Raw genomic sequence first — 17172 nt, forward strand, 5'->3', positions numbered from 1 at the left:
GAAGAATATCGGAGAATGATAGATTGTTCTTGAAAATAACATATACCTAGCATACCATACTATACCACTGCTTCATCACTATACCATATGGATATATACTGTATATGGACATCTGGTTATACTTAGTGTAGTCTCATTTATGAGATTCACGAAGCACGAAGTTTGCAGATTGAAAAAGCTTTTGGATTCACTTAGACATATAGTTGACACTTCTCGCATGATCATACATTCTTACCATACTTAATCATCTTAATAAAATCTACAAGATCTCTCCGTAGACAGCTACCTAAGTATTGATCGATACACGTGATCCTCCTCTCAGTACCAGAGGTACGTATTTCAGAGGAGTTGAGCATTGTGCCTTTATACCCACTTAGCACCCCCATAAGCTCTTGCACCTACGATGCCAACCACGCCTAATCCAACACCACCTAAAAGTCTTGCCCAACCTTCACCGCCACCACCTCCTAGACCATTGAGAGCCTTGGCAGCAAGCTGATGTTGACCTACAGCGACGCCGAAGAGGTCATAGGCGATACAGGTACTGAAGAGTAATGGGGATGATACGGCGGTGAGAAGTGAGATGAGGGGAGTGACAATTTTGACGAGGAGGTTTGGTGGGATCGAGGGGAAGTAGGCTGCTGTGAGATTGTGGAATAGATCGAGAACACCGCTACAGAAGGAGGAAACATTAGCACAAAGTTGAGATGAGAGATACACGAGGATATGGGGTGAAGGGAAGATGTGGTATGATGTAGGGAAGAGGAATGACTTACACTCCTGCGAAAGTGATGTTGACCGCATTGGTCAATTTAGATTGGTATGACCTAGGTGCTGGATCCCTAAGGAAGAAAGTATAGTACAGTTGTGTGAGGGTGTTGATCATTACTAAAACATTTGATCCTTTAAGGTTGTTCTTGTTCTACAATAACAAATCAGTTAGGAGACTTCCTCCAGAGGGATTTCAAAAGTGCACGATATGATATTTTATCTGTGTTACGACTTTGACTTACCCAGAATAACATCCAGATGGCAATACAACCATTACCCAAAGCGTACCATGGAGCATACTTTAAAGTGTTACCTTCAACTTGACGATCGGATCTGAATAATTCCCTTAACCAGATAAGTTGAAGAACCTGTTGAGGAGTGAAGAAGCCAGCGATCGCGAATGGTTGAGGAGAGAATGAACAGGGGTTGGCATCGTGGATATCTTTCATATTGGGTGATGAGAGCATTCCATAAAGTTGACAGGCGAAATCGATCCTGGTAAACACAAGTTGTCAACAACGCTCATTTTCCAGCACGGAGATTGTATACAGTCATACTGCTATGCTGCAGATAACTCACAAGAAAGAAGCAGGCGCAATGACCCTAGCGGTAGATAAGGAGACACCCATATTGGCTAATGGAAAATTCGAATTGGGTTGATGGATATCTTCGGTTGGTTCAGTTGAAGGGGTAGGTAATAATGGTTCAGTTGAATTTCTCCTTGGTCGGGGATTGACATTACTCGTTTTTATATACACAAAAGAGGAGAAGGTAAAGCTAAACAGATATCGGTCGTATATATACATAAAATACCTGCTGACTATGTAAGTGACAGGCCGTGATTCTTATACTGTATTTATGAACAAGCCGAGATGGGAAAAGGGGACTCGTGTGCGATTTAAACAAATCGATCTTGTACCAGCGCTCGATGAGCTCATCATGACACTCAAGGACTGCATCTCATGACCAGAGTCAGTTCAATCGATATAAGGTATAGTTGTTCAAGATCTCACACTCCGAGCATCACGATCGACACAGAGTTTATGGGATTTCTGTGTGAGGTCATTGCGCTCGTGCCTGAGCAGAGTGAGGGGAAATGTGGGGTAACAAACCCAGAGTCAACAAGTTACACATGCTTTTGTACATCTATACTACGGTAAGTGAAAATCTTCTCATCCACGCCCCTTGAGAAAGGTGGTAGTAGATGCAAGAAGGGTCTCTTAGAAACATGCTACCATACTCACACTTCTTGTAGCAAGGAACCTTTGGCATGATACGAGTATGATTAAAAAATCGATCTTCGAGGTTTGATGTATGAGGAAATGAGAGAAAGGAAGGCGGCGATGTCCGATCAGCCCGGACCGGAATCATCGAAAGACGTGCTTGGAGTCAGCGATAACCACTCCAGTTTGATCATCTTATCTTCTATCAGTACGAGTAACCGCAAAACCTGTATTCTCTGAGTCGTATCAGACTGGGAACCCTAATTTATCATTGTCACACCGTCCATCCTGTGTCAGACTATCCGATGGACTACTGAACAGTTTAGCTTTCTATCATATCATATCATATCGTCCGACATTGTTGCCTTCTTTTCGGTGAAACGAGAATTTATATAGGAAGAAGTTCATCAAACGAGATTCTTGACGAGTTGAATGAACAGAGGTCAAGGTCTGGTCCGAACATTACGGAACATACCGAGTAGACGAATTGGAACTCATCACATTGGACATTCATATAAACCTCGAAATATCCAACACAGCTTCAGCAAGATCAACAAATACTCCTCGACATTCAGACGTTTATCTACTACGAACATTACGCTGAGCAAAGACAAGTCATTCTATATGGGCGATAACATTATCAAGTGAGCTCTTCTCGTTCGCCATATCACACCAAATATCCATTAACCGAGGAATCCAGTTGATAGCAAACACCTAAGCTGACAGTACCGATTTTACAGCTTCTATGCGGGTCAACCCCCACTCAATAGAGTAGCTTTCCAAAGGCACTCTAGCGAGATTATGAATCGTCATCTACATGATCCAGGAACTAGATTCTTTATCTTCAAGTGAGTTGGTTTCCACTTGCAATTTCCTATCCTTCTGAATTCCCCTTTTAATGTTGTTCATGGCAAAAGGGAGGTCAAGCAATGGTAGGCTGATAGTTCGGTGACTGGTAGAGATGGCAGACCATTGATGAAGAAAGATGAAACTGGAAGAATTCTTTATTTGACAAAAGATCAATTGGGTGATGAGAAGTTAGGCCGAGAATTTGGTGTCGCGTGAGTCTATCTTATATAAGCTGTGTGGATATTCCTTATCTATCAGCTAATCATATCGACACCCGATTGCCTATCTCTAGTCCTTCCGATGCCACTTCAGATATAAAGAAGCTATATGAGACTTCCCGTTTACCTCATACTCAACCGGCTTTAGTCTTTCTGGGAGTAGACGATAGGGGATCACCCACAACGAACTCTTCTTCTAAAGTGGATCATCTCAATCCTCAAGGTCAAGCCTACTTCGCGCTCGATGCTCAATCACAGACGAATGAATGGGATTCATTACTGCAGAAGCAGAATGGTGAATGGGGAGATGCGAGGTCGTCAGGTAATTCGATGAGCGATTGGGATGCTGGGGTTTACGCGCAGGGAAGGGCATTGGTCGATTGGAATGTAAGGAATAAAGTGGGTAATCGGTACTTTGTTTCATCCTTCCGTATCTGTATGATACCATATGAAGTTTCTAGTCATATATGGATTGGTGGAAATGGCTGATCACTTTCTCGTTCTCGCTGAACAGTTTTGCCCCGCCTGTGGCTCACCGACGTATTCTCTCTGGGCAGGATGGAAACGAAATTGTACATCTTCGGTCCAACCTGTAGAAGGGAAAGAACCTTGTTTCTCGTCTAAAGGTTTACATAATTTCGCTTATCCCAGGACAGATCCTGTAAGTTTATGATGTCTTTTTCGCATTTCCAAATCGATCCTTTCCTTTAGGCTGTGCTGACTTGCTGCTGTCTTATGATTTTATAGGTCATCATCATGGGTATTCTAGACTCGACAGGTGAGAAGATGCTGTTGGGAAGACAAAAATCATGGCCCAAGGGTAGGTGCCCATCGTGTACCGGCCAATTCATGAATTAGGTAGCTGATATTTTAGGTGTTCGTCTGATGATATAGGAATGTACTCGTGTTTGGCTGGATTTATCGAACCCGGAGAAACGTTCGAAGATGCTACTAGACGGGAAGTCTTGGAAGAAGCTGGTATCGAAGTCGGGCCCGTCAGATAGTGAGTTGTTATAAAATCATATACTTCTCAAATTGGCTTCCACGGATTTCAGTGCTCATGTCATCCCTGATCAATAGCTCATCAAGTCAACCTTGGCCTTTCCCTTCGAATTTGATGGTTGGTACGTTTGGTCGAGCTAAAGATGGGCAAACTATTAGACTGGATTTGGATAACGAGCTTGAGGGTGAGTTGGGATTGTGGCTCATCTCAAGACTGGCCATTGTATGCTATGTGAGTAAAAAGCGCTAAGGGCTCCTGCGATGGTTTCTGTAGACGCCCAATGGTTCCCCAAATCGTTGATCCAGAAGATCATCTCTTCTCCGACTGGTTCTACATTCTCTCAGAAAGACTACAAGCAACTTGAGCAGAAGTCTCAAATTCACCATGATCAAGAGACCTCTGCTGCGTTAGCCCCGTCCGAAAAGAAACCTGATGAGCTGGTAGCCAAAGATGGTGAATTGGGTATATCGAGGGTGCCTCCCCGTACAGCCATTGCTGGCATGTTGATTCGACAATGGTGCGAAGGTGGGCTGGAGCTGGTCAGCAAGCTGTAAGAAACGTGTTTTGGGGTACATCAGGTGCATACGCATGCATGAATATCGTGATGACGGTCTATGAGATACAACTGTCCATATATGTATGACGGTGCCCTGTGCCACGTTTTGCCACATGAGTCCGGGGATTAGCGACACGAAATGAGGTGACGGCCGAGTGCGATGTAGTGATTTGATTTGAATGCATGATTACACATGCATGATGAAACTGACCGAAAAGAAAGTTCAGTGAGAATACAAAGATGAGGTGAAAGCAAGTACAATCGTTATCATCCACTACTGTATCATCATTTCTTGGCTAGACCATCTTTGCACGAGTTCATGAGCTCCTCTACAAAACGCATCACATAGAGATACTATCAGTCCAATGGCCAAACAGATACGAAGTTAATAATCCACTTGTCGCCTCTCCTTCTAGGTTGTATATCCCAAATCAGAGCACGCGAGCAAACGAAAAAAGGAAAGTTGGTTTCGGTCCGCTACCGGGTATATCGAAATCAGAATCAATCTTCAATCTCCATCGCAGCAATCTCGATAATCAAGAGATTCAACGGCCGTACTCATCTGTCCGATACTCGCATACGGCAGATCAACTAGATCTTCGACGTCAAGGCTGGATCACGAATCCATCCTCGTTCTCCCTCGAAGAAGATGTTGTGGAGGTTCAGTTTCGCTTCCAATTCGACATTGGATGCCCTCCTCACTCGTGACATCCCTCCTTCGCTGGAGGAGATATTGGACGAACAGGATATACTGAATGAATGTAAAGCTCAGAATAACAAGTGAGTGATTCATCCGTCTTACATACAGTGCGAGTACAAGTGTATATAGCTGATTTCCCTTTGTTACGTTTTGATATCAGGTTGGTGTCGTACTTGTCTAGAGAAGAATCGGTAAAATCATTATTGAATTGGGTAGTGGCAGGATTAGATGAATTGAATCAACAAGCAGAAGAAGCGGATGAAAAATGTTTTGAGGTAGCTTTGACTTCGCCAGATTTGTACCCTTCTTACAAACCCTCCCTCATCAATAATCTACCTGTACCGGGCAATGGACCGAATAGTCCACCGTTAGAACCGTCACCTGCACCCGCACCTGCTCAGGCTCTAGTCAACGTGGATTTAGACGAAAAAAGCCAAGATCAGAACCAGGAAGATAGTGGGGCCATTGAGAATGATGAATTTATCGGATCGGATGTAGGACTGGGAAAAGGGTTGAGAAGGAAATCTGAGGGTGAAGAGGAACTACATCGGTCGAGGTGAGTGCCGCTAGCTGTCAGGAATTGTGTCTTAGGTGTGTGAGGGGAATGGTATACTTGCGAGAAAAGGATGGAACAGTCATGGAAAAGTACTGGAATCGCAACGTAACAAGAGATGCTTCTTCAACCAAGACCGGATAACACATATTGGTGATGTTTCTTTTCAGATTTAGCTGATCCTTTTCCCGCTGCAGATACCCAAACCTGGCAGCAGAGATACTATGTTGTACGGAACTCTGGTCGATATCAGAAACCATCGTGCATAATCCGGATTACCTGTTATTACCATTCTGGGATGCTGTCTTACCCCCTTTAGATGCTAGTTCACCGAACGGAGAATCGAGTATGGCTTCGTCGATGATCTTATCGCGTCAACAGGCTGGTGAAAGGGAAAGAGCTAGAAATGAATTTTGGGACGAGAAGGATGAAGAAAGAGATAGGAGAAGGGAAGTGATCAGAGGTATGTGGATGAGGGTTAATGGTGTTTTGATGACTAAAAGGACCCCAGAGGTGAGTATTTGATATTATATAAGATAAGCATGATCAGTGGTAGAGCTGATGCAATTCTCCAGATGATACGCTTTATACGTTCGATTCCCAATATTGTTGAACGTATAGTAGCACGTATAGCGAGTCCCGCGGTTCAAGACATTTTGATCAGGATAGTATCATCAGAAGAAGGTGGTGTGACTGGAGTGATAGATTGGTTGGCGGATGAAGGCCTGATACCTCGACTAATCGAATTCCTCTCCCCACACTATTCCACGTCAGTTCACACCGTCGTTGCCGAAATACTAAAATCAATTATCACACTATGTGCTCCAACGCCTTTCAACCCTCATGGAGGCAATGCGATGGAACAACAAGCCGGTCAAGGGCAGAGTACGGGAGCCAGGGATAATCGATTGATCAGAGAATTGATCTCGGAAACAAACATTTCGACGTTAATCGGATTCATGCTGGATGATATAGAATTGACGGATGAGAAATGGGAAGGACTCAATGGTTCAGATTCAGAAGAAAATTCACCCTCAGATCCATTCATCACCCATCCTCTGCCCTCAATAGCATCAGCTACTTCATCTCTCTCGCACATTTGTTCAATTCTGGTGGAAGTCATAAGGCGAAATAACTCGGATTTCTCCGAACCTCATCTGTTCCATACGTTGAGAAATCGCTTGATGAGCGTGAGGATGCGGCCTACAGAACAGCCGTCACCGTCATCGGATGTGGAAGAAGATCAAGGAGAAAGAGAAGAGAAAGATAGGAAACGGATGGAAGATGCTTTAGGTGATATGAGCGCTTCGATGGGTATAGTCCATCTCGGTCATCTTTTGGATATCATCAGTCAAAGATTCGATAAATTACATCATTTCGTAAAGCATCCCAGGTCGCAGAATCGATCTGCTTCAGCTGCTCAACCCAAACCATTCACTTTAGAACGATTTCGTATATTAGAGCTCTACGCCGAGCTCCTGCATAGTTCAAATATGTCGATCTTCAATCGTATACCTGGCACTGGTCCGACATATACTGAAGAAGGGATCTTGTCGGGTGGATTAGAAGGTTTGGAAGCGCTCGGAGAAGCGATCGATGGAGATCAAGCTGGAGAAGATGATAATCAGATAGAAGAGGATCAAGTTACTCAAGCTAAAGAATTGCCTGTATCGTGCGGATCGACCGAGGCTTCATTGACTGGATCAGAAGAAGAAGTAACTTCGGAAGATGAAGAGATGTTAGAAAATATCGATGTAGACGATGTCAATGATATAACACCGTCCAATTCGCCTGCTGCTTCAAAGATCCTGGAATTGCCAAAACCATCAGGCTCAATGGAAGATCTCCCTCCACCACCTTCTCCCGCGGATGCCGAACGACTCAGAGATGTAATGGAGATAGATACGAAACCTTCTTCCTTATCTAATGTATCGGATAGTGGTGCAGCGTCAAATGTGGCTATAGCAAATTCGACTGCTGCGCCATCTATAGCATCTTCAGAAGATACGTCTGAAAATATCACAACGCCTTCTAACGACAATAACGAATCTCAGATTTTATCTCAACAAACGTCAAATGCCGCACCTCCACTTGCTCCTATCAGGATACCAGATGACCCATCTACACTCGCACCTGGCGATAAGCTGAAAAGGCAATATGTGCTCAACTCAGTCATACCAACAGTGGTGGACCTGTTTTTCGAATACCCGAATAACGATTTCATGCATCATGTGGTGTATGATATACTACAGCAGATATTGAATGGGAGACTAGCGCCGGGATTGAACAATGACTTAGTGGTGGAATTGATCGTGAAGGCGAGATTGGTGGAGAGGGTCATAGATGCTCAGAGGGTGAATGATAGGATGGTGTAAGTGTTATGTTTCCGTGTCTCTTCCAATCGTAATTCAGTAAAGTGGAAGAAGTCCAGTTATTGGTTGGCGCAGGTAGAGAGCTTTGCTAATATCCAAACTGCTTAGTGCTCAACCTCGTTGTCCGAGATTACCTTATATGGGCCACATCATCTTAATTTCAGAAGAACTAGTCAAATTCTTCGCTAGATGTCCGCCAGAATTATACGAACGTATCAAAGACTCATTCGTCTTATCAGAGTGGGAAGAGTTCGTTGAAAATTCATTACGAGAGGCCAAGATGAGAGATGCAAAGCCACTCGCAGGGGGTAAACCGATGTCTTCAATAGCTCAAAACGGATCATCTATATCTGAAACTGAAGGAATATCATCAGGAATGGGTATGAAACGTGATGACGATGATTCAAGTTCGGATGAAGATGACGAAGCCGGTGATAAAGTTAAATTTGGTGAACCCCTTACTAGGACTAGTGCACAGGATGGATTCATTAATAGAGGTGGTGGTGATAATGATTTTGACGATTTTGGTGATGATGAAGAAGGTATGGATAGGGTGAGTCTGTTCTCCAAATTGACGCCAGGGCGTCCGGTTCGATACAATGTAGGGAACAAGCGAGTGCTGACCCGGTCTGCTTGCTCACATAGTTCTGGAGAAACTCCGGTGTTGGGCTGGGGAGAAGACCTGTTGACTCGTCTGATGATGACGATGATGCAGATTGGCTGCAGCCTACTGCTAATGCTGGTTGGGGCAATAATGCGGGAGGGGACGACGATGATTTTGGGGTAAGTGACGATGTGACTGTGTATCATCTTGGAAACATGGTTGACCGATTACGCAATAGGCTTGGGAGACCGCTGGCCCTAGTAGACAAGGTGGAAAGGATGACTTTGATGATGTAAGCTTTGATTAACCATGATCTTACGAATCCAGCTGATCTTCTATCTGAATACAGGACGATGGTTGGGGAAACTTCAACTCTGGATCACCTGCCTTTGCTTCGCCTAACCCGAATGCTGAGGATCCGTTCGGGGATGATAACTTTGTGCCGTCGGTCGTCCGAGCTGAACCTCCCGCCCCCAATCAAGCCAATGAGATACCGTTAACTCCTCGAGATTGGGCCGAACAGTTTGATCGAGCTTTCCGAGAAGGTGGTGATCCCACTGCGACAGGTCCCGATGAGAATGGAGTTACGGCGATCGTAGTGCCTAACATGGACGATGACGATGACGATGAGAGTGAAGATGAGTCTAGTACAGCTGCAAGACGAATGTCTATGTCCGCCGGGACAAGTGGATGGACGTTTGCGGGTGATGATGATGGCGTTGATCTACCCCCTACGGAATCACCTACTATACCTGAAATACCTGGATTTGAAAGTGCCGACTTACCGGGTGTAGTCAGTACGATACCTAAAGAAGCTATAACTTCACCTCAACCTGTCTCACCTATACGTCATGGTCATGCCATATCACCGAGTAGTACCAGTCCAATTACATCGCCTCAAGCTGTACCTATCAATATACCACGACGTAAACCTTCGCATGGCCATGGTGCCCACCCAGGTCATCCGTCTGGATCACTAGACTCCTCCACATCTTCGTCGAGTTCACCAAGGAACAGTAAGTGGCAGACAGAAGCTTTCTCACCTCCCGATCCAAGTTTGATAGCAGCCGCGACGGAAGATTCGCCATTGGGACCTGGTGTCTCCCCCGATACGAAGATCACGGATCATGGGTTATTGGAAAGAGAGGTAGATGGGAAGAAAATTAGAGTACCCCAGGATGAGATTGTGGAAGCTATCGAGAGAGCTCAGGACGATTCGGCAGAAGAATAACGGATTGATCCCACTCAGTTTCACGTGAAGAAGAAAATCTTTGATTGGAGATTGGTGTCACGTTGTATGGCTACGTTGTAGTTGGAAGACAGGAACAGGGACAGAGATACATATAGTATCGCACGAAACGAAAAACGAAGAGACACATCGATCGGGATCTCATCTTTCATACATTCATATAGAGATAATTCATTGACCCATTTTAGCATTGGTTTGGTCTGGAAGGTCTGGAAACACATAATCCTCAGATCATCTTTATAGAGTCCTCTTTCTAATGAGATATGAATAATCAACTTGTAGCGTCATGCTCATATTACTCGCCTTGTCCCAGTCGAGTGATCCGGGTTATACAGGTCAACAATTACTTAATACTGATGCTCATCGAATCGACAGAAGATCATTAGATGACCATACACCGGGGAACTGTACCACACAGACCCTGCGACTAGTACTGACCGCAGGTGAACAGACTGATTTGCTTGGGGTGATCTGAAATATACTCAGGACTTGCTCTCGTACTAGCACATACCATGTTATCGGTGAGTCCTAAAAAAGGCTTTGCAGAAGCTCTCCTTCGCTGATGATGCTATTGTGTTTGTCTGTTGTATACTACAGAGACAAGCCGAACGACCCAGACCAACATCATCACTACCTTGAGGGATGCTGTCGGTAGTCCGGTAGTCAATATCAAGCCTATTACGACAATCACAAGTGAGCTTGACTAAGCTGTATAACGCATCAGCGGAGAGATGCTAACTAATACCATGTGGAAGGATCGACCGTCTATACTACTGTGCTATCTATCGAACGAGGCGTTGTTAAAGGTTTTCTCACCGTGACGTATCAATCAACACGTTGAGCATACAGCTACACATGTATGAAATGGTTTTTGAATCATATGGACAATGAGCTATGCTTTTTTTGGGAATCAGTGGCGGATCAGTCTTCCCACGACATGCTTAGAGCTGGTAATGTAGCGATCACGATACGGACAGTTAACTTACAATACTTCAGAGCAAAAGGCCGATCAGGTACAGCATGATATGACCTTTGGCTCATCCATCTGATCAAAAGAAGTTATATTTGGAATATCAACGCAGCATGCTCATATGACCAAATCAACTCGATTAATAATCAACTGCCGATCAGTGATCTGGTAATATCAACTCAATAAAGACAAGCTCGGTTGTTCATTCTATCCACTAAGAGCTATAGCTTACCAATATGAGGAAATCAACGTACCGCACTTATTTATGTTGGTTTGGAAGAAGTGGGGAGACTTAATGCAGTAATTCACCTATCAGCTTGAAGGATGTACTGCATCAAGTAAGACTGCTTTGAAATCTGACTTCGCAACGGTGGTGATCTGTGAGTCAATCGATCAAATGGCGACGAGCTTCTTCAAGATCATGCCACCAGCTGATGAGATGAATTATGAATCAGAGAGGATCGCAGATAATTTGAATGTGTCTTTGACCTCCTCAGATATCGATTATCAGGTTTCACACTCTCTCAATATCCATACTCTCCCACAGCTCTTGTGGAAGATTATCTCCTGAAAAGAGCTGGCTGCACCCATCTCCTCGACTGACTATTGTCATGTACTCGATCACCCTTCTCTTGACTATCTTCCTCCTGGGCCGGCTAGGACTCGTTAATGGTGCGATCTGTGCGACGCTCACTGCTACGTCCTTTACGACTGCGTGAGTCCTTCGGACACGCTTCAGTATCCCTCGTACCTGTCCATACTACTGATATGAGATCTGGCCTTTCAATATTACTCGCACCGCTGTAGCTTCTACGATTGTGACGTCGACTTCGACCGTTCATATGGCTGTTTGTAGTACCACTCGATCTCATACAACGACCGTCAGTAAGTTTAGATTTTGTCACTTTGGTATTCATACTGCGAGATTCATTTGTTTGAGCTGAGCAATGATTCCAATATGATCTTTTCAGCTAATCACAGACGAACGGATATCTACACGGTAAGAGACCTTCTTCTTCTTCAATATCTTGCTCATTGCATCATCAGCTCTCTATATTCACATATCTACTTCAGACTAGCACCGTCACACCGACAGTCACACGTACCACCACAATCGCCACCCATCTCATCACAGTGACTTCAACAGGACGAACCGTCTACGTACCCTGTCGAACACCCCGACCAGACAGACGATCAGCCGAACAAGATGGACTCTGGGCCGATGAAAGGGGTCTATCGAACGCAGAGAGATTACAACTCGGTTTACCCCTTGCTAAACCTCGGTTCGACAAGAAACAAATCCCACAGCCAAGTAATGGTAATGGGAGATTCCCACCTCCTGGTGTTGTCAGAGTCGGTCCTAGCTGTACTACCATTTATATTACCAGTACTTCAACTGCATTTACCATTACTACTCAAACGCCTACTACTGTTGTAACAACTACTAGCTGTGTCTTTACGATTACTACTGATGCTACCAGTAAGTTGCGTTCTTCACGCAAACTCCACACTCCACTGATAACGTTTGATGTTACGTATTTAGGTTATGGCAGGACGACAGTGACCGACACTTCTACTCATATACAGACTAGAACCGGAAGACCGACAACTACTACCCAGGGAGTTACAACCACAAGTAGTAAGTCCTTCCATTACTCCAACACAATTTACAGGTTAAGGAATACTGATCGCATAAATGCCTCGAAGCTGCAACCGTTCATACAACTGTCACGAGAACGCTTCCATGTCCTCCTTGAATGGATGGGAAAGGTGTTGGACAGAGTAATTGGGCTCTGCTAAACGCGAAGGATGCTTGCGTTCAAGAGATACATTTGGACTTTATGCTATGCAATGAGAATATATATGTCCTAAACTACTCCTTCCTTGTGTTCTGAGGGACGCGAAGGGATTATGCAGGTAAAAAAACAAAAACTACAGCACCCGGGATTCCCAAGTGGTCCCCCACCTTGGTACTAACCGAGCGATACCCAGCTTAAGCTTCCCAGAGCGGACGGGATGGGGCGTTTTCTAGGTTCTATGGCCGTAGATGAAGGATGCCGCCGGTGTGTAGCAGTACTATAAGGACTGGCAAGGAGGTAGAAGTTGCCAAAAGGGAATAAGATACGCTTGAGTGGATGAAAAACGCCCTGGTATGGTATGGCATTGCACCGCATCCGAAGGAAAGACGCATAATGAAGATCTGAATGGAAAGCAAAAGAGGGTGCTCAGAATCACTACGTACTACGCCACTGTCGATCCCGTGTTCAGGTATTCAGGGTCAGGATTTGATCTTAACCTAAAAATCTCATGTGCGCGATAAACTTACCTTTCGTACGAATCCTCCAACCCAACCCTCAATTTCAATGAAGGGTGTGCATAACCAAGACATGCGTGCCATCCCGTGTTTCTGATTGATTACTATTCAAATATCATTCATTCCTGGATCCTTGATCACCTCATCATCATCAACCGCTCGCTGTTTTCCGCTTTGTTACCATGCAGAACAGAATGATCGGTCAAGGTGAAGATGGTTGCAGGGAGTGATTCGCGTTGTTCACACCCGCACTCCCCTCCCGACACTATGGGAATGAATGATTATAGGGTCACCAATTTCGAGTATGGAATGAATGGATGATGTAGCGGTCCATTTTAATCGTCAATTGACCACTCAGACTGAGACCTTCTTAGTGATAGACATAGATCAATTATCAACGGTGCCTAGGGAAGAGACAGACCCTTATCTGTATCATTTATACATATACGGTAAAAGGTCTGTATGAGAATAAGACAAGTTAAAATATCAATCATGACTGAGAACCAAGCCACCACCACCACCGAAAGATGATATCAGGTCTTTTCCCTTATCCACTGATTACGGAGGTCTTTGGATCCTAAGTTGCGGACGAATTCGGCTCGAATAAATGAACCATCGCTGATTCAGATCCCCAGTCAAGATCAATCTTGATACAATTCATTGATCGATACTCCTTTCTTTCTATATTCCCAATCTAAAGAAGAGTATTATGCACTCTTTCACAAATTCACATACTCAATCGATAGGATAGCTTTCGTACCCTCTCGTCTTCTCTTCTCTTCTCTTTTCTTTTCGTATCCGTTGAACTCTTTGCCCTACTTTGATCTTCGACTTTCACAAACTTGGTAGTGGTCACTCTGATTCATTTACATATAAATAGAATACCTTCCCACAGGATACAGAATACCGAAACCCCAGATCGAGATCAAAGATAGTACCTCGTTGACGAACTTAGAGTTGTTTTGGGGGAAACACAAGTCTGGGAAGGAGTACGCAAACGGTACCAGTAAGTCTAGACAACTATCCCGCTTTTTTTAAACTTTTGATTCCAAACCTTATCATTATCTGATCGATCGATTCATCAATCGAATATAAGATGTGGATTGATGGCGGGTCTCGAGTTTTTTTTTTTTTCTTTCGTGAAGCATGAATAGGATTGTTTTGCTTACCATTGACCACCGAAAACAGTATATCACATCTCCTACACGGACCTCAGAATTGAATTGGATCGGTACAGCACATAAAGACGGAAGGAAGGTGCAGGCGGCTGGTCTGATTGCGTTTCTTCGGAATGTTCCAACCTACTTCACCAGTATTGCAGAACTCTTCGTTCTCCCAGTTGGACTATTTCGCTACAGCTAGTCCATCACACAGACAAGCTCAAACACCTATTTTCACCTTGAGCTTGACCACCTCAGGGACCGCTTCGTTGTCTACACCTAACTTGCTATTATCTACTCCTGAAAGAGGTCGATCAAGATCGCCTTCACCCTGTCCGACAGATCTCGATTCAGCCTTGGGATCACCTCAAGTGCTCTCTTCACCCAAGTTGGGTCTAGGTGTGAAGAAAGATAGTTCAGCAAGAAGATCAGTACAGTATCGCGAGAAATCCGCTGTGAATTGGGCAAGACCATTGAGGGTGGTTGAGGAAGATCCAATAGTATCAAGTGAGTTTGATTTGAACATCTCTGTCCTACCTATTCGTTCCTTGGTTCTTTCCATTTACCACCAATCTCTTTTCGTCATTCACTCACTTCCTTTATATCAACTTAAAACCTGAACAGTCATGCTGATCTTCTGCATCAAAGTGCGAATATTTGGTGCATCCCTCCAACGAAGTCGACGACTCAACCGATCATCAGCTCCATCTCCATGTTCATCGGACGACGAACCGCTGACCCCTAGTCCAGTCACACCTTCTTCAACAGCATCAGACGATAATGTCCAAGTACCTCTAAGAGGATGGAGCGTCTTCTCTTCAGCAAAGGGCCTGGGGGTCAGTGGAGTAGCAGAATGGGATACACCAGTAACCCAATTAAGGGAATTATCTTTAGAACCATTACCTGATTTCGCCTTTGAACCACTAAATATTCCTTCTTCATCCTCTTTATCATCCATCATCACCAAGAAATCCACTACCTCTACCACTACCAAGCAGAAGAACAACAACCTACCTCGATCAATCTCAAAACCAATATCGATTCAAGCTCCTCCAATCCCCAACGCCACCGCTTCCACTCCAGTATCACACTCACGTATCTTGGCTACTTCCCAATCGTTAAATTCATTCTCTTCACCATCGAACTTGGCGGAACTTAGGAGTTTGCGACAGGCAGCTGTAGTCTTGGAGAACGAGGCCAAGAGACCTATCAGATCATCTCCATCTTGTCCTTCTGGACAGATCAAAGATGTCGTTGCGGGTCAGAGGGAACGAAAGATCAAAAGAAAAGCTGTACCTAGTATAGCCGAATCGGACATTATCGATTATTATTCTACTTCTACTTGCTCTTCTATAACAGCTTCTACCACCCCTTCTTCTTCCTCTTGCACGAGCTCATCATCATCTCCCGAGGACCTCGAGGTTGAAGATGGAAAGAAACGAATGAGGAATTCATCAATTAATCAAATACTCCTTCCTGGACAATTACCAGGTATGGGTATGGGCAATTCGATATTCCAGAGGCACAGACAATTATATCAGAATCACCTAGCTACCAGCTCCCTCATCGAAATCTCACCCTCTACTTTGTCTGCCACTGTGAATGGTGAGCAAGAAGAAAAAGGATCCACATCTACACCGAAGATAAAGACGAAGACGAAAATGAATATCACTATACCACCTCGAATCACATCTCTATCGAATTGTGGTGATGATTGTGGTAGTGGTGGTTTGGAAGAGAGTAGAAACTTGTCTATATCATCGGCATCGTCATTGTTATCTTCATCAGACGAACAACCCATAACGCCGACTTTGACTGCTAGTCAAACTGAATATTTCTTGAACTCGGTGGAAAACGCTTTTAAGAGGTTGGAATTTGAAAGGGCCGAAATAAACCAAACGCCAACTCAGACTCAACCCAAAATGACTACTGATAGTAGTAGTGGTAACACGACTGGAGGGAAGCATAAGAGAGGATTCTCTAGGTTTTTAGGCAAGAAGGGTCCTTTCAATGCGATTGTAAAAGAGGAGTAACGAACGACCTCATAGATTGATATTCCACGTTGTATATGTATATACCACCGCTTCAATTAGATTAGTATTTCGGGCTCCCATGCGTGTATTCGTAGTGTACGAGTACATAGCCTTCCTTCCCTTTTATCCTTTTGCTATGTATCATTCTTAGATGCGCGAACTTATAATGCATTTATGATGTCCGGTGGTTAGCTGCATGAACATCCACGGCCGCCTTGCCCTGACATTGGGAGTAAGCTCGGAGATATCGACCTATCAAGTGAGGTATTTCGGGCCCCAACTGAAGGGGAAAGGAAACGGCCGACAAAACGGATCTTAATTTTGATCCCTGTCTTTGGCTCTTATGCCCTGCGCTGCCTTGGATCTGCAGTAAAGCAATCTAACACTGAGCACTTCGGACCGACATAAAAAGTACTTTCTCATCTTCACCTTCGCTTGTATCCTCACTGGTCCGAGCTATGTATGTATGCATTGGACCGGTAAATATGGGATGAAGATTAACCGCCTTTCAGGCTCGATTAAGCGATAACCTGCCTGTACCGCCATTGCACTGGGTTGTTGAATGTATAGGTGCTTGTCAACGAAAGATCTCTCAAC

General features: G+C 44.4%; 5 protein-coding genes and 1 non-coding gene across 6 annotated transcripts; 4 read left to right on the forward strand and 2 right to left on the reverse strand.

The window, feature by feature from the left end:
• Positions 1-363: 363 nt before the first annotated feature.
• Positions 364-1577, reverse strand: L199_006586 (uncharacterized protein; the record flags this gene model as incomplete). Its single annotated transcript, XM_064892285.1, has 4 exons — positions 364-673; positions 777-922; positions 1014-1266; positions 1351-1577. The coding sequence occupies 4 exons, from the start codon at positions 1575-1577 to the stop codon at positions 364-366; spliced, it is 936 nt and encodes a 311-aa protein (XP_064748357.1).
• Positions 1578-2618: 1041 nt separating this feature from the next.
• Positions 2619-4618, forward strand: L199_006587 (uncharacterized protein; the record flags this gene model as incomplete). Its single annotated transcript, XM_064892286.1, has 9 exons — positions 2619-2638; positions 2735-2842; positions 2954-3055; positions 3136-3460; positions 3576-3722; positions 3809-3881; positions 3956-4064; positions 4142-4248; positions 4338-4618. The coding sequence occupies 9 exons, from the start codon at positions 2619-2621 to the stop codon at positions 4616-4618; spliced, it is 1272 nt and encodes a 423-aa protein (XP_064748358.1).
• A 651-nt stretch (positions 4619-5269) lies between these two features.
• On the forward strand, positions 5270-10080 carry L199_006588 (uncharacterized protein; the record flags this gene model as incomplete). Its single annotated transcript, XM_064892287.1, has 8 exons — positions 5270-5400; positions 5481-5876; positions 6071-6386; positions 6449-8244; positions 8354-8798; positions 8891-9028; positions 9088-9141; positions 9199-10080. The coding sequence occupies 8 exons, from the start codon at positions 5270-5272 to the stop codon at positions 10078-10080; spliced, it is 4158 nt and encodes a 1385-aa protein (XP_064748359.1).
• Positions 10081-11679: 1599 nt separating this feature from the next.
• Positions 11680-12825, forward strand: L199_006589 (uncharacterized protein; the record flags this gene model as incomplete). Its single annotated transcript, XM_064892288.1, has 6 exons — positions 11680-11783; positions 11925-11953; positions 12040-12068; positions 12143-12548; positions 12612-12707; positions 12776-12825. The coding sequence occupies 6 exons, from the start codon at positions 11680-11682 to the stop codon at positions 12823-12825; spliced, it is 714 nt and encodes a 237-aa protein (XP_064748360.1).
• A 173-nt stretch (positions 12826-12998) lies between these two features.
• Positions 12999-13114, reverse strand: L199_006590. The gene has a single exon (XR_010449970.1). It is a non-coding gene; the product is annotated as a 5S ribosomal RNA (ribosomal RNA).
• Positions 13115-14673: 1559 nt separating this feature from the next.
• Positions 14674-16575, forward strand: L199_006591 (uncharacterized protein; the record flags this gene model as incomplete). Its single annotated transcript, XM_064892289.1, has 2 exons — positions 14674-15049; positions 15191-16575. The coding sequence occupies 2 exons, from the start codon at positions 14674-14676 to the stop codon at positions 16573-16575; spliced, it is 1761 nt and encodes a 586-aa protein (XP_064748361.1).
• Positions 16576-17172: the final 597 nt, after the last annotated feature.

The sequence above is a fragment of the Kwoniella botswanensis genome, chromosome 1, assembly GCF_036426115.1.
Source record: "Kwoniella botswanensis chromosome 1, complete sequence".
Classification (NCBI taxonomy): Eukaryota; Fungi; Basidiomycota; class Tremellomycetes; order Tremellales; family Cryptococcaceae; genus Kwoniella; species Kwoniella botswanensis.